The sequence below is a fragment of the Podarcis erhardii genome (genome assembly GCF_964252035.2).
Source record: "Podarcis erhardii genome assembly, chromosome: 14".
Taxonomy (NCBI): Eukaryota; Metazoa; Chordata; class Lepidosauria; order Squamata; family Lacertidae; genus Podarcis; species Podarcis erhardii.
Window position 1 is genome coordinate 42,146,437 of NC_138503.1, and position 16,945 is coordinate 42,163,381.

General features: G+C 39.5%; 1 protein-coding gene and 1 long non-coding RNA gene across 15 annotated transcripts in view; one reads left to right on the forward strand and one right to left on the reverse strand.

Moving 5' to 3' along the window:
- The first annotated feature begins 2,758 nt into the window (after nucleotides 1-2,758).
- Nucleotides 2,759-4,129, forward strand: LOC309329359. Its single transcript, XR_014151072.1, has 2 exons — nucleotides 2,759-3,924; nucleotides 3,964-4,129. It is a non-coding gene; the product is annotated as an uncharacterized lncRNA (long non-coding RNA).
- The window catches only part of SUN1 (Sad1 and UNC84 domain containing 1), a 53,440-nt gene continuing 40,143 nt past the window's right edge, over nucleotides 3,649-16,945 (reverse strand). For all 14 annotated transcript variants that reach the window (XM_081839652.1, XM_081839663.1, XM_081839664.1 and 11 more), the window contains 10 exons: nucleotides 16,636-16,872; nucleotides 15,958-16,044; nucleotides 14,563-14,606; nucleotides 13,727-13,865; nucleotides 12,848-13,102; nucleotides 9,852-9,936; nucleotides 8,276-8,391; nucleotides 6,712-6,879; nucleotides 5,977-6,069; nucleotides 3,649-5,071 (listed from right to left, as the gene is read on the reverse strand). In XM_081839652.1, the coding sequence (XP_081695778.1) occupies nucleotides 4,958-5,071; nucleotides 5,977-6,069; nucleotides 6,712-6,879; nucleotides 8,276-8,391; nucleotides 9,852-9,936; nucleotides 12,848-13,102; nucleotides 13,727-13,865; nucleotides 14,563-14,606; nucleotides 15,958-16,044; nucleotides 16,636-16,872 (1,338 nt within the window). In that variant the 3' untranslated portion in view covers nucleotides 3,649-4,957. The remainder of the gene's footprint in view (nucleotides 5,072-5,976; nucleotides 6,070-6,711; nucleotides 6,880-8,275; nucleotides 8,392-9,851; nucleotides 9,937-12,847; nucleotides 13,103-13,726; nucleotides 13,866-14,562; nucleotides 14,607-15,957; nucleotides 16,045-16,635; nucleotides 16,873-16,945) is intronic.

A 16,945-nucleotide genomic window follows, 5' to 3' on the forward strand; every position in this document is an offset into this window, starting at 1 on the left:
GCGGCGGCCTTGCCGGCTTCCGTCGGCTCCGCCTAGTCAACAATGGGGAGGGTGGCGGCCGCCGAGAGACATGCGCACGCAAACGAGCCCCGCCCCCGGCGTCTCCGAGAGTGTGACGCCCGACGTGGCTCGGCGCGCGCTTCAGATGAGGGGGTGTAGGACGCAGGGGGCGTTTCCAGCGGCGTCTCCATGACGACGTTTCCTGCAAAGGGGGTTGGACGAGATGACCCTCGTGGTTCCTTCGAGTTCTATGATTCAGTTCTCTCGCATGTCCCTCGAGGGGCTCTTCGGATTCCTGGAGGAGGTGGTAGATCAAGGTGGACCCGCTACCACCTTTTGTGGGACTGATCTGGGGTGCAGCGATTTTGGCGGAAGGCTTCTGGTAACATAAATAAGATCCTAAAAGAAAACATTTTACTCTTGCCAAAATTGGTTTTTGGTTTTTTTCCGAAGGAAAGAATATCAAGATAGAAAAATTAAAAGATTTGTTACATTGCCTTTTTTTCCTGCACGCCGACCGATTACCCAAAGATGGAAAACATTTTTAATTTAACACCACGTTAATGTGAAATAATATTTAGAAAATTGCATTACATGAGAAATTTACCTAATCCTCGTTTTTGGAAAGGAACCTCTTTTGTCTGCTTGTTGGGATTTCATTGAATACATAAAGAAAATTTACACTTTTCTCTTCCACAGCTCATGACATAGTAGCCTTTTTTCTTGGTACTCCTTGTATCTCTGGTTTCTTTTTATAGGTTTAGGCTTAGGTTTCCGTATACTGTACCTCATTCTTTCGTTCACTATAACGGTACTCTTTAATTTTCTGTATCTTATTGCAAATATAGAGATAACCAGCTGTATTATTTTTTCTTGTGAATGTAACATCCCATGCCAGCCTTGGTTTGGTTTCGTTTTTATGCATTTGTCGTATGAAGTTTTATTTTGATACTTGGGCTATGTTTAAACATATTAAACAAAAATATATTCTGGACAACAGAGATAGCCAGCACAACAACCTACCCCTCCTCACACATAATTTAACACACCACTCTACAAAATATTAATCCAGAACTTATTTTAAGTAGAAAAGAGCAGCAAGGTAACTCCTTCCTTTTCCCCATCTGCAGCAATGCTCTTCCAGTTTCTGACCCATTGGCTTTATTATTTAAAATGTTTTAGACACTGAAGAGGCATGTAGGAGAATCTTGTAAAAGCTAAAATGTGGATGGAGTGCATGTTGGATGTGTGGGAAACCTCACAGCATTCATTCTATATTGACACTGTCAATCAAGAGCCAGTTAAAAAAAAAAAAAAAGGTGGAGCTGCACGCAATTCATCCAGAACTGCTTCCAGCTTACAAGACATTGCTTTTTATTTGGGAAGTACCCAGGAAACATCTACCTTCATCAGTAATGACAGGCCATGGAAACTGAACCTGTTAAACTACCAACACAATTGAAACAAACAACATTGTGCACTGGGTGTATCTCTAAACAGGCATGTGGCTAAATTGATACTCTTTAAAAAATGTGGCAGAAGAAACCACACCTGTCCTATTTGTTATATTCTGAACATGTTTCAAGCATACTATTTGTTTCCAACAGTCAGGTTTTTATAAGGGCAAGAAATCGCAAATCTCTTTCATACAGGCACGACTGAGCAATTTTTGTTCTCTTTCCTGCAGTTAGCAACCAAATTGCATGTGTGCTGCCTTCATTGGAAAGCAACGATGTCAAGTTGATAGATATGCTGCATTAATACACAGCAGCTTTAAACTGTGACAAAAAACTTCCATACTAAAGCATTCTGAAAATGTTCCCCTGAATACATTTTTTATTTACATCTGTTCAGGACCTGACTTGAACAGATTAATTAAAACAGATGTTTCATTTTGCATTAATGCTACTCATTTCCAGAAAGAGACAAGAGGACAAAGCTAGAAGAGCTGCAGGAGATCCATGGCTGGATCTCCTGGTGCTTTCTTCTTTCCAGTTCTTATTATGTAGCTGGGCAGGGTCCCAGCTTGCAGAGCAATCACCAGTTCTTTTAATCTTTCCACTGCAATATTTCCTCAGTCTAGATAGCTCCTTTCCCAAAGCTGCTAGGCTAGGGAAAGCATACAGATGCCCAATCACTGATCTCACCTCGTGTGACTCCAATGAATCCTCACAAAGTATGTAATATGATACTGGGTACAGACTTAAGCACTGTGCAAAAACACTGCAGGGTTGTCATGAGGATAAAATGGAGGAGGGGAAGATAGCTGTGCTTGAGCTCCTTGGAGAAAACCAGGATATATTGCAGGTATTTAGTAGCAAACCAGTAGTAATTTAAGAAGTAAAAGCATTTTTTGAACTTTTATATAAAATTTAATTCTTGCATGGTTGTGTGTTTCCTTCACACAAGACACACACAGCAAATTCTACATGCCCTTGGATCCATAAAACGTGAACTAAAGTACCTCCCTAATAGACTTTCTGCATAATTTTGGGAGGAAGGCAGAGCATTTGGTGCAGTAGGCAATGAGAACCAGAAGAAGAAAATGCCATACGGAACTGGGCCCAAGTCCCTCTAGTTTAGCGTTCTGAGTCTGGTAGCTGTTGTCAACCAGATTGCTCTGAAAAGGTCAGAGGTGGGGAATGAGTGACTGCTGTCCTATTTGTACCTGAAAGTCTGGTCATCAGAGGAACAGGCCTTTGCAGATGGGGGTTACCTTTAACTATCAGAGCTAATAACCATTGAAAGATCCATCCTCTCCAAGACTATTTATGTAGTAGCTTAAGTAGTGTGGCACATTGTTTTTCTATTAACATACATAACTGTGCTGTGTGCTGGGCAGCAGTCATAAACCAGATTGTCCTGAAACAAGTCACTTTGCACTTAAATAAGATGATTGCCAGCTGCCTTTCAGTGGCTTTAAAAATTGCCAAATTATTACAAGCATTCAGCATAAATACCAAAAGGGGGAAAAAAGAAAACTTTTATTACTTAGTTCCAAATATTACATGCACTTTCCAAAAGTTAAACTCTTAAAACATTTTCAATAGCTTCTTGTCAGTTTGGAGGCAGCAAAGGATACCAGAGACAAATATTTTGAAAAAAGCATTTACAAAAATACATTGCACAAAGTCCTATCTCACGTCTTTAAAAAATAAGTTAGTGTTATGCAAAATATTCCCCACCCCGTCAACTTCCCCCATTTGGATTTATACAGGATAATTCTGATTTATATATTTAACCTACAGTTTATGTAACAGCTGTACAGGTTTTAACAAGCTCTTCTCCATAGGCCATTGGTTCTATTTCTAGCTGAACTTAGGCAAGCAAATGGTCTTCTGGAAATAAAACTCTCTATAAATATTTGAGGACTCTTTGTGCAACATACATTAACTCTCCATTTTGTTGTTCCCAAAAGAACAATTATTATAAACTCTCCAAAAAAGCAAAACGTAAGGTAAGATTTTCACACACCACCACTTTCAGGAATCTTTTTCCTAAGAAAGGTTTCTAATAATAATTCCAATTTAAAAGATGTCAAGTTGTCGGGGCATGCAACAAGTTCCATGTGTAACAAGAGCTCTAGGAAAACTTCAATTTCTGTCCTGAAGTTCATAACCATGTTATTGTGTGGGTTGTTTTTTAAACAAACAGTTGTTTTGGGAGAAGTGGTGTCAAAACTTTGCCCCTGAGGTTTCAACAACATTCAGTCTTGTGAAGTTTCCTCTGGCTTTCCAGAGATTAGCAGCAACCCCAGAATACCCAGTGAGGCTTGGGATATTTAACTGCACAAAAGAGAATGTGTGAATAAGCCCCAGGGATGAAACATGGTTGCAGGTTGCCTCATCTGGGGTTTAGCATTTCTGGCATCATCCTTTTAATTCTGGTTCCACTTCCACTTCCTTATTATTTCCCATTTTCAGCGTCTACTCTTGTAAGCCATTCTAATTCAATCCTGTTCAGGCCATTTCTTATTGATAAGACCTCTTCTTCCTTTATTCAGCATATACTTCTGTTGATACGCTGAAACACTTGGCCAAATTTGTACTTAACACTCATGGAAACCTTCTAATTCATTCAACTGCTATTAGCTTCTGTAACCATCAACTTGCTTAAAAGGAAAGTTGTTTTAAAAATCAAAATTTAAACCCATTTATGTTTAAAACACCTGTTAATGATGCTTTTCTCTCTTGTTTTTCCAGTTTGGTTACCAGTCTGAATAGGCTCTATTCCTTTCCTATCTGTAACATTAAAACATAATATATTCTTACCAAATGTGTCTTTTAGCAAGATGTTCTTAGACAATTCCAGATGAAATCGGAACCTTTCCCTCAAAAACACAACACCGGTGTCAAATCCTGCTGAGAATTTAAAGTATGTGAAGTGGCACCAGGTCTGGGAGGTTGTGGCCAAAAGGCAATGCAGCAACTACTGGTGCCACACAGTCTCCATCCCTTAAAGAGGGCTTGTGCTGGAACCACATGCAAACCCCGTCAAAGTGACTGGAAACTATTTAACTGCAGAACATCGTAGACTGCATCCACGGTCGTTTTTTAAAAATCATATACGTGGGGAAGGTGAGCCCCCACAATGAAAACAGATTCCTAGCTGCCAAAAAAAAGAAGTTTTAAAAAGCTTATATTGCAAAGTAATAAAATAGATATTTACTAGCTTGTTAACTGAGTTTTGCAAATGAGAGCGGTTGGCATGCAATATTTTTCTTAGAATGAACACGTTAAAAATATAAAGCTGTCTGGAAGGTACAAGCTGAGCATCCGAGCAAATAACCATTTGGTTTGATATACAATTCTGTTGGCAGTCTTCTATACTTAGCCAAGAACTTGGAACCTGCAGCCCATCACGTATCTTTTAAGAATTCCAGTGTTCCAGGCTTTCCCTTTATATACATATAAACAGAAAAAATATACATCGAGAAGCAGGAAAGGGTACATAGGATTCATTCAGCAGGTCTCCCATGCACTCTAAACCGATAGAGGCAAGTGTACTCTGTATGGCCCCAGTTAGAAAAAATTCTTAACTCCACTATCTGGAATGGTTTTTCAGTTGTCTCCTAAAAAAATAAAGGACGAGGAAGAAGTTAGAACTTAGCAGATAACTTATTTTAAAAGTAATTTGTCTGTAGAATAAATTATATGGTTATAAATGTTAAATGCTATGAATTCAGTCCAACCCTTGTTAACCACATAACTCACACCAGTTATTTCTTATTGCAATAAAGTGGACTAAAAGGGTGCTTATGGTTGTACCCAAAACCTACTCACAACAGACTCACTGAAATTAATGGACAGAAGTTAGGGTGGTATCCAGTGCTAGTCCTACACAGTGTAGACCTACTGAAGTTAGTGGATGTGAATAACTTAGGTTTATTAATTTCAGTGGGTCTCTTCTCAGCAGGACCTAGCAACCCTTAGTCATGTTCATTATCTTCAATGGGTTTACTTTGAGCAGGACCAGTATTGGACACAACCATTAGCTTTTCGGTATTCTGTCCTTAAAAGAAGCAGGATTACAATGTTGTATCTATAACTGTTGCTACAGCTTCCTTTGCATTCAACTTTACATGCACTATTGCAGTCAAAATAGGTAAAAAATCCATGAAGCCCATGCTAAAAGGCAGGGCCAGCAGTTCACAGATCAAGTTATGTGATAGCAGAGGAGGGGAGAATTTGCAGTTAGGGGAATTTGAAATGCAAATTTCCTCCAGTTTGGAAAGCCTTGTGCTACTTTAAGATTTCTGTGAATGAGCAGTAAGTATGCTAGTAAAACTCTGTGGGCTTATATGCAAGACTGGAGCAAACCAACTTCCATATTTTATTTGTCACATGCGTGATCTAACTTCTTTGCTTTACAGGAGCAAATCCAAACCTAATACTATTTGCATTCATGTCAATGCCTCCAAGAGTGTAAAAGAAAGAAACCTAAAGGCAGATAGGCTTTGTACTAATGTTGACATACCGTTACTTGAAACATCTGTAATGGCTCTCCATCTTGATCATAAATATATTGCCCAAGAAGTACGCCCTCTTGTTCATACTCACTTTCAAGACCCTGCCAACACAAAGGTTTAATATTATTCTGAATTCTCACCAGAGAAGGTAACTATAAGATTCAGTTTTAATTTCAACCTCTCTCAGCCCCTATTAAAATACAAGATCGCAATAAAAGCAGGTAGGACACACAACATATCCCACACACACCCTGAATTTTTTAGGATATGAAAAATATGAATTTACTACTTGGATTTCTACAAAGACCACCACAAAGTCTCAGGTAATTGCAATGTAAAATACTAGAAATGGCTGAAATGTGGTCTGTATGCAAGAGTAACTTTTATAAACCGTCTCATCTTGACTTTCTACTTTAATTTTAACACAAAATATATTAAGTTGAAAGTGTGATCTCCTGTTCTTTTCATTTCTTTGTTTTACTGAAAATTCTTTTATGTTATCTATCTGGGTACACTGAAAAGCTAATTAGAACGGTCTGTTCTTACAGCTGCTTGTACAGATGTCAAATACAGTTCCCAAGGGAAGAGTTTTGAAACAGGCACATCCGGAGCAGGTTAGGTGATAAATCAATATACTGAGGTATTCAAAGTCCTTTTCCTTTGATCCCCCTTTTATAACAATTGCAAGATAAATAAATTTGAGGAAAATCACCCTAATCTATTTTGTCAAAAATAAAGCTTACATATACTGAAAAATCCTTTGGAGCACTGGTAATATTGCCTGTTGGTGAAAGTGTTTTTGGTATGTGTTCCAGGGTGAAGGCTGTAGGGTAGATCATCATGGAAAGCCTGACAACCAGATATCCCTGTGATCCTTTGAAAGCCCAGCAGTTTCCAGGATACATGTCAGGCTTAAGGGAAGAAAAAAAAAAAGTTGCAGTTCCATTAATAAGATTTAAAATAACAAGAGATCTGACATTATAATGTGGACAAAGCATATACTGAGAAATCACATAATTTCCTTAGATGGTGCATATATTTTAAGTCATGTAGCTCAGCAGCTCAAAATTATAATAACTAAAGTACAGCAACATAATAACGCCGTGTAGCATCATCATAAAAAATATGAAGCAATTATAATCTGAAATAGCTTCCTTTAAGAAACCTTTAAGCAACTTTTGTTGCATAATTCAGTGGTTTTAAAACTTTCTGCACTGTTTTATCTGTTTTGGGAAATCTACCTATTGTAGGGGATTTGAGTGACATGTTTGAGGCCTGTTTGGTTTCACCATCACCTTCTCTAAACTTACTGTGCCTCCTAAAATAATTATGAGCTGACCTTAGTTTGGTATGATCTGCCTCTTTGTTTTGTTTTTAAGCTAGAATCCCCACAGTCTACTTGTATATTTTATAGTTACAAAGCAAGAGGTATGACTGATATGCATTGTTACCCTAAAGGTGCTCTCTTTTTTAAGGACTGGATCAGGCTTTCTAGTCCAGCATTCTTGAAGGGGGGAACACCTCAGGAACCAACAAGCCATGTTCTGCCTTTTATCCAGACCTGTTGCATGCTCAATACCCCTGTACATGAACTCTGCAGAAGGTGCTTATTGGTGGGCAAGCAGTTTTTCAAGGAAGTTTATTACTGATCTTCTCACTGAACACCCTGAGAAGCCACAGGCTTCCTGTGTGCACAATTTGAAAACTACTGGTGTTTTTTTACAATCTAGTGCATAAAAAATTATGAAATAGCTAATAAAAGAAGCTCAGTGTTGGGTCAATGACAACTGTCCTGGCTGTATAAGGGCATACACCCCTATGGAACAGCCCTATACTTCAAGAATGTGCACACACGGGACATACTAGACATCAGAATTCATGACTGTAACATCATTTCAGAAAGCTGGTCAACATTTAAATGGCTTGGGTTCTGAAGAGTGCACAAATTTAGCTGCAAAGCATCTCAGTGGTAAGGAACTGAGCAACAGTCAACAAATAAATGCACCTTCATGGAATTCTTGCCAGAGATTCTGGAAGAAAAGCTAACGAGAGATGGAAACTAAGTGACACCAAGGTTAGCTCATCCAATATTGGCACAAAATTCATTCCTATTCCATGAGCACAGAAAGAAGCTGATGCCAGGATGCCAACAAGATGCGAGGAAGCCAAGATACTGCTGTACTAAACAGAAATGACCTTACCTGTTGACACAGAAACCCTTCTGGACAAGAGCCCTGAGCAACTTGTGCCTTTAACAGGGAAAATGGGTTTCCCAAGTGTTTTAAAAATCACTAGCCTTTTAATTACCTGGATCACTACGCGAGGAGATTGAGAGAAGTACCACAAAGGAATTCCAAAGAGACTAATTAGAGCTGTTTTGGTTTCGTACGTCTCTGAACAGCGAGTACTCAAAATACTGCCACCTTGAAGAAACAAGGAAACTATTCAGGTTTGTTAATAAGACAGTGCAGACTTACTTTGTGTGTGCCTCTTCATTCTTTTTAAATACTAAAACCTTGTGCTATTTAATGCAGCCGTTTTCAACCCTTGGCAGCCAACTATGCTTTGGGGGACTACAGACAGGGCAGCCAGCACAAACTCTAGCTGCTGGACAGCAGTCTGTTTTCTCCTTTATAAAGAAGCACAGCCTCACCTTCCTTGCTCTAATAATCTAGAGTCCAAGGGCTGGTGGTGCAGATGGAGCTGGCCCTTCTGCTCTTAGCTGTGGTTGAGCAATTAGGAGCTAGCTTTTCAAACATGTGCTCCCCCTTCTTCCACCTCTTCCCCGCTTGGCAGTGAATTATTTACATTCCCACTACCTGAACACTAGGGCAAAAATATCTATGCCAAACTTATTATTAAAAAATAATTCTTAAAAGCAAATTTAACAAATAAAAAGGAAAGTGAAGGAAAAAAGTGAAGAAAAAACAAAACCCACTGTTGGCTCACATTTAGGATACAATAATCATCTGTATATCCTTCTTAAATTAACCATATATATTGATATAAGCCACCCAGATGTCCAAACAGGTATCTACACAAGATGGATTTTTATAGGAAGTAAGTTCAACTTTAACAAGAGCAGTGCTAATCTCAACCATGACTCCTACTGACTAGGGTTCCTTTCTAGGTAGAAAGAGGTTTTCAGGTTAGAGAATTTTAGATTTCCTGGTGATTGATTTAAAGCACATTTCTAGATTCCCATAACTGCAGAGTCAAGAGTAAATTGTTTTTTCCTCAATGCAACTAGCCGTTAATCTCCCGGGGTGACAAGGCCATATTTCCCAAGCTGTCTCCACCCACTTCTCTTATGTCTGAGCCTCTTACACACAAACTCTATTAGTCTCTGAGCTAAAGCCTGTTATGGGATGAAGTATTCTATATTTATTTATTTTGAGGATTTATACCCCAGCCTTTTGACAAGTGCCCTGAAGGCAGCTTACAAAACAAATCCATTTAAAATCAAGCAAAACTGGCACTGAAAACTACAAAATGAAACAAAAGAAGTAGCAAGTTATAATTAGTATAATGCTCAAGGAGGGTGTGAAGCTGAGTGAGAAGTGTGGCCTGGGGGAAAGATGGTAGAGGGTAAGGAGGGGTTATGCCCTGGTGAGAGTCCCAAGGGCCAGAAAGAGAAGCGTGGAATACTGCATTTGGCCCTCCCCAGGCCTAAGATTCCTCCCTGCTGTTTTAGGTGGTAGTCAAATACACCCAGGGAAAAAGTTAAAGGGTTTGGGGGCCACAACAGGAAAGGCTCCTAGATCCAGCAAAACCTCTGCAGAACTTACAATCTGTAATGAAGATCAGCTCAAAATGTTTAAACTATTTAAATGGTTGCTCAACACCCCTGGTATAAGACAGGCAATATCCCCTCAGAACTTACCTCCAGATTCCAAGGCAAAGTCAACCATGCCAGTCTTGTCTTGTGAAAAGAGCTTCAGTGCGTTATTGACAATAATGCGTGCTTGCTGAAAATATACATAAGAGGAATATGAAAAATTGAGAGTAAGCACTGTATTTCAGCATTCTGATGCCCTGATGTCAAGTTGTGCTTTTGTCATAGAATTGGTTTATACAGCATTCTCATTCATAGATAGATAGATAGATAGATAGATAGATAGTATCCCAAAAAATGTCTCTCTGAATTAAGAAAAAGTTCATGCAACCAGTGTAAAAATGTAAACAGAGGATGCCTGTTGCTATTCTAAAGAAGTGACACTACCTGTTCCTAATGCCTACCAACTGTATTCCCAGTGGAGGCCTTCAAGGCCAATCTTAATGTCAGGGGTTCAGGAGCAGAGGCACAGGGGAAACGGAGAGCGAAGGGGAAGAATCTGAGGGCAGCGTAGGGGAGTATGACAGTGGCCCGAGAGATTCCATGAGCTTCTCCAGCGATTCAGAAGATTCCCAGAGGGGGGCGCCGATGGCCAGGGCAAGGGGGGTCCCAGGGGGGACGCACCAGAAACAAGGGGCCAGCGGGGACTCCCAAAGCAGCAGTGGAAGATCAGGACCAGTTCCCCCACCAGAGCGTAGTTGGGGGGGAAGAGTCCCATGCATCAGGGCCAGCGTCTCCTCCTGCAGGGAGAGAAGATGAGTCAGGGCTGACCACGCCTCTGTTGGAGAGTGAGGGAACGGAGGGGAGGTCAGGTCCAGCTAGCCCCCCCGAAGGGGGAAGCAGTGACAGGAGCAGTGTAACGGTCAGGAGGAAGGTTGCCGGCTGGGCGCGGGCGCCAAGTTCGAATGTACAGGCGGCGGGACAGCAGAAAACCCGGATTGGGAACCAGGTCCTAAAGCACGCCGGAGGCAGGGGGAAGACTCAGGGGACTCAGCGTCAGAAGAGTCCAGAAAGGGCAAGACTCCAGCGGACAGGCGGACCCAGAGGAGGAAAGAGCAGAGGAAGAGGTGGAGCAGGGCTAGAGTCTTAAACTGGTGTCTGGGGGGAGGAGATTCAGACGGAGCTTCGGCGGTCTAGAGTTTGAGACGTAGAGCTGCACGCCACGGCTTTGAAATCGAAACTGAACTTCAATAAAGACTTTTGTATATAACAACGAACTGGCGTTGGTCCTTTGTGAGCTGGGACCTCGGGCAGCTCTGACAGTTAACTTTAAGGCTTGGGCAAACTAGTCTTTGAAGCAACATATGGGCAAATCTGGTCTTTGATGTGACAAAGCCTCAGGCGATTAACAGTTTTAAAGGTCAATTCCAGAACTATGAATTGAGTTAGTGTTCAATAGTACAAATTGTACTCCTGAGCAGTAACCAATACAGTCAATATGGATGTGCTGTCCTCTTTATGAAACACCATTCAGAATGAATAGGGCTGGTTTTCCTTTTTATGGCTGGAATTTTATTGATGTTTCTCTGGCTGCATTTTAATTTTTAAGCAGTCCAATCTGACAATTTGATTTTTAAATTATGTTTGTGTTTGTTACATTACCTTGATTACATTATTTAATTTTGTTGCATATCTACCTTGAGTGCCGCTCTTATTGGCAGAAAATGTGGTATGTAAATTTCAAATAAATGTTTCATCAAGATTTATTTTATATGCCTATTATTATTTCCAGCTTTATAACCCAGCAAGCCCTCAAGACATCACCTTCTCAGAATTGCACATAGACACTAGCCTAGGAATTTGTGTTGGGTAATAATTATCTGCAAATGACTAGATAAGGAAAGCTTTAAAGAAGAAGAAAGACGAGAAAGACCAACTTCTGCAAAGGCCAGAGGTGATTAACATGGGTCTACAAAACTAGGACTGGTATTGGTAGCAAAGCATTTGTTTCTACAAGCCGGCTGCAAAGTTATTCCCAGCACGAAATCACAGTCAGTTATTGGAAGTGGATCTTTGCTCATAGGGTGCTTCTAGTGGATGAAAGTTGGGAGCAACGGCATAGGGAGAGAGAGGCGATTTTGTTGAAACTTCCTTTCTCCTGCAGTGCCCTGAAGATCTGCTCATGAATGTTGCAGGATCCTTCAGAACAGAATGAGGTGTGGCACAGAGAGAAAGAGGAATCACTGAAAAATTGCCTCCTTCACTTCTGCCAGTGTGAGCTTCCACAAGTTCATACACCCTTCCATTCATGGAAGACTAACTCTGGATCCAAGGTATCATCATCTAATGACACTGATGAAATTATAATTTCAAATACTGGAGCAAGACTAACATTTCGTTCTGACTCAGTGAGGAACAAAGAACTCACATTAAAGTAAATTCACAAACTGTACTTAAAACCACATAACTATTTTACATGAGCACTGGTTCCTCGCCAAAATGTTGGAGGGGATGCCAAACCCTTGAGATGTGCTTTCATTTATGGTGGGATTGCCCAAAGGTTAAATGCTTTGTGGATGCAGTACTCTATGAAACTGGAACTACCATAAAATGCCAGGATACACCTTCTCCACACCTGGCACTCCTTAAAGACACTACAATGTACAGCGAGCAATTAGCTGGACACTTTCTTATTGCAGCATGATTCAGAATTTTGCAATTGTGAACAGACTTGGCAGGAGTTAATCTGAATTATTCGTATGGAAAGGTATGGGACACTGCATTATTTAAAAAGCTGACATTCAAAATAAGAGTCCTTAAAGGCCAAAGTAAAAAAGATAACATTACAAAATCATACCACACTAAATTAAATTTATGTTAATAGGCATAAACATGGACTGTCTCCATCTCCATCTTTTTATCATTTATCTAAAATATTTGCTCACATCTTTCTCCTGAAAAACATTTGTAGTTAAAGATGAATTGCACTTACTGTCTTAAAAATGAAATGCACAGAAACTTAAGCATAAGTTTAATGAAGCTGTTTCACAAAAGTGCAATCTAGAGTTTTAGTGGAAATGTACAATATTTTTCGTCTTACTTACCGCTTCTGTGATGCCTGAAATCCCAGCCTCATTCACAACGCTCGTTACTACCTCTGAAGTTGACTTTGTATTTGCGACAGACATGTGGAGAGTTATGTTCTTGAGGATCTGCAACTCCAGATCTTGTAACAAATTTTGCAAGTCATTCTTGCTCACAAATTTGGATGTTAGCCACTGAAGCAGTGATTCTGGCAAGTCTCCTTGTTGGTTGCCAAAAAGCATGATCTTGACTGATTCTTTAACTTGGGCATCTACCTAGAAACATATCATATGGAAAGTTATATCACTGGCTTTGGATCACTTTCCAAATAGAATGGTGGTTCTCTTAACACACATACTTATTTTAGTTTCCTGCTATTCCCAACAATCAGACTGCTGTAACATAAAAGTTGAGGTGCTTCAACATTATGTTTTAATACACTAAGATAGGCAACAAACCATATTCCCTCTGTCATAGTCATTCATGTTAACTATTCAAAGGAAACAACTCAGAAATTCCACTGGGTTTCTGTAAACCCCTTCTGTGGGCCTAATCTGCTCTTTGGATCCCAGCTCTACAGCCTTTAATCCATTTACCATGATCTTCAAATGGAATGACAGGGATAGCCAAAAGAAAATTCTAAAGAACTATAAGCTAGTGCCTCCCCACAGAAATTGAGTAGGCCAGCCTCCTGCTTGTAGACAGTCCTGTAAAGTCCTGAAACCAACTGCATCTTATGGTATTGTATTTTGAGTAAGCTAAACAGACACAACCATATGCTTCTCAGCAAATCAATCCCTCCAGGAATCTTGCCTTGGACACAAAATGCTTTGTCAGACCTGGGTGCACAAATAACAACATATTAAACTTCATTCAGGGAAGTCTCCTTTTGAACTTACCTTTTCATGAAGGGTATCCATTCTGTCACAGCAAGTTTTCAAACCCTGTGAACTTAGCAGTTCTGATTTCATGTGACCTAACTCAAGTTCTAGGTGTTTAATCTTGGATAACAGATGCCTGTTTTGTTCATCAGTGTCACTGACAGCACAGAAAGATAATAAAAGACAAAGTTCAAATATCAGAACTATTAGTAACAGATCTACTAACAGTCAACAAAACATTACGCTGAAGTAAAAGAAAATGAGCAAGTTTTTGGCAGAGAAATGTGTTCTCCATGCATGCAAGAACATATTTGATGTGATAAACATGTTCCCTCTGCTCCACTATGAACAAGATAAAAAAGCAGCAATGGAGATGAAGGTATGAACCATTCACACTTTGCTTATTATTCACTTGGGGAAATGTTCAAAGCCATCCAAAGTTCATACGATTCTTTGGAAATTTCTATACAATTCACAGCATTTTGCTGAATTTGCTACTATACGTAGACATGAAACAGACATTAAATTCCAATTGTTGTTTTAAAGTAGCATGGTGGGGTGAAAATGCTGAATTCCCTTACTGCATAGTTTCAGCACAAAGCAGCAGTTAGCTAATCAGCAAACAAACTGAATTTTGAAACTTAAAAATCAATTTTCTGAGCATATGATTTAAACAAGCATAGAGTTAAAATAAGTCACAAGAAAGAAAATAAATTCTGAGTTGGTGGAATGACGGAATGATATTCCAGACTTATAGCAAGTTTTAGAATGTAATTTCAAGATGCAGTATAGTGACAACAAAGGCCAAACATTCAGTAGCTAACCCCCCACCCCCTTATAGAAGCATACCATACCTCATTTTTTGTACTTTGGTTAGCTCAAGTTCCTTTTGAAGTCCCTGAAAAATAACAAAATGATTAAATTCACATGGAACCTCCTTATTCTGAACTACAGAAGAGATGCTGTGAAGAAAAGTTTCCCAGACAACAGAAACTTGGGAAAAGTATCTGAAGAAGTGTGCATGCACACGAAAGCTCATACCTAGAACTAACTTAGTTGGTCTTTAAGGTGCTACTGGAAGGAATTTTTTTATTTTGTTTTGGGAAAAGTAGAGGATGAGGAACCAATTTGCATACTTTCTAAACTACATTCAAAATTTCTGATAGCAATTTTGACATATTCATGCCATGGTGGAATGGGGGCGGGTGAAAGAAAGTGGCAGAGGCACTGGACTCCAATTGGGACTGCATGTGACTTGGGGAAGAAAATTGCTCTTAAACCACTCGGTGGTGGTAGTTGTTGTAATCCAGCTCTTATCCATTAACTCAACATATGGCTATGGGGGAAGGGAGTGCATTACAAGAAAGGAAGGCACAATCCTTCTTCCAGAGAAGAAGCAGAAACATTACCTGACATATGGAGATCCACATAACACTCTGGATCCCAAGACTGCAACTTGAGGTTACTAATCGTATTTTCACTAGGGCCTCTTTGCAAGTGAAAAATCCTTTCCTCTTTCTGTCTGATGTTTATCCAGAATAAATCTTGTTTGGTCAAACCAACTGTCTTCCATTATCCCAGCACATATCTTATTTTTTAATGCTTTTGAGAAATGGTTAGAGTGCTAACTGCAATTTTTTTAAAAAATGTTTCTTAATGCTGGAAAAACAGATCTGCCTTCCAACTTTGAAAATTCTGGTTCTCACAACAAATTATACATTTGGCACACTTTTGGCCTTATGAGCAACTTGTGGTATTTAATCTCACAACCATCCTGAAAAGCTAGTTTGATTGACAGATTATAAAGTGCCAAGGGGTACCCCCAGTGAGATTTTTAGACAATTGGAACCTAAACTTCCCACATCCAAGCCCAGCATAATAGCCATTAAACTACCACTTTGTGCCCAAATACATCTCTTCCCATCTGGGCAAGCAAGAGGCATTACCAAATTTCAAGGAGACATTCTGGCCAGATGACCAATTGGAGGAGGGTTTGCAACAGCATTAGTTCTAGGAGATAATATCCAAAAATAGAGAGGCCTGGACACTCACATTTGGCTCCCTGACCTGAGGTTCCACACTCATGAGGTGACAGATTTCTCTTTTTCTTCTTCCCCTTCCCTAAGCATATTTGCTTGGAAGCAACTTGTGGATTTCACTGGGACTTGCTTCCAATCAAGTATTCTTAAAATTACAGCCTTTGCTACTGAAATAAACTTTTAAAGCAACTCTATCATTCTTTTCATTACCTCCGATTTTTCTGAGAGTTTTGCAAGGAGATCTTCTAAAGCTACAATGCGCCATTCATGTTCTTGGTGCAAGGTCAGAAAGTCACGCTTTAAAGATAAAACAGAATAGTAACTTTTGAAGCTTATTGCTCACAAGATCCCTCCCATATTTACATATTGTATGGATTTTAAACACACAACCCAAAATAATATCTGTTTATCCTGAAGCCATATTTAAGTACAATGACCGTATGAGAGCTATTTAATGCAGTTTGAAAAGGTAAAGAAGTAAAATGGTATCATTTTAAAATCCATTCACGAAAAGCATATTTTCTTCCTTTAAGAGACAGTGATTCAACTCTTAAGCTAATCACAGGAACGTGTGTTAAATGTACTGCATGTTGGGCTTTATATCAAATAATGAATTTTTAATGTTACCATCTTCAGCTTAAGCATATGCATTTGGCTGAATGGAATTACAATGAAATGCTTCCAGTGAGAATGACTATAATGCAATTTGCTAAACTATTATCATGTTCAAGCTGAAAACACTTGTATCCCACCCACACAAGCTCTCATTTCCCATGTCAGTTCTAAACAGCCTCCTACAACAGAAGTATTATTGAGTATTTGAATGACAAGTCTGTAATGATCACATTAAAACTCCCAAGTTTTAAGAAACAGTTCCAAACAAATTACCGCTGGGTGTAGCGTTTCATCAGGTTTCATTTCTTTAATATGCTGGCCCACCACATTTTTAATGAGTGTCAGCATTTCACTTTTGTCATTCATCTGGGTAACTTGATCTTGAAGGCTTTGCAGAAGAAGTAGCACTTTACTATATTCTTCATCCCGATGATGCCATCTCTTTGACATAAAGGCCATTTTCTTTTCCAGCTCTATCACACGATCTGCATCAAATACCTTCATAGTTTCCTATGATTTTTAAGGGTATTTATTCATTTATACTCCAGCTCTGTTCTAAAACATTCATAGTGGTTTACAATAA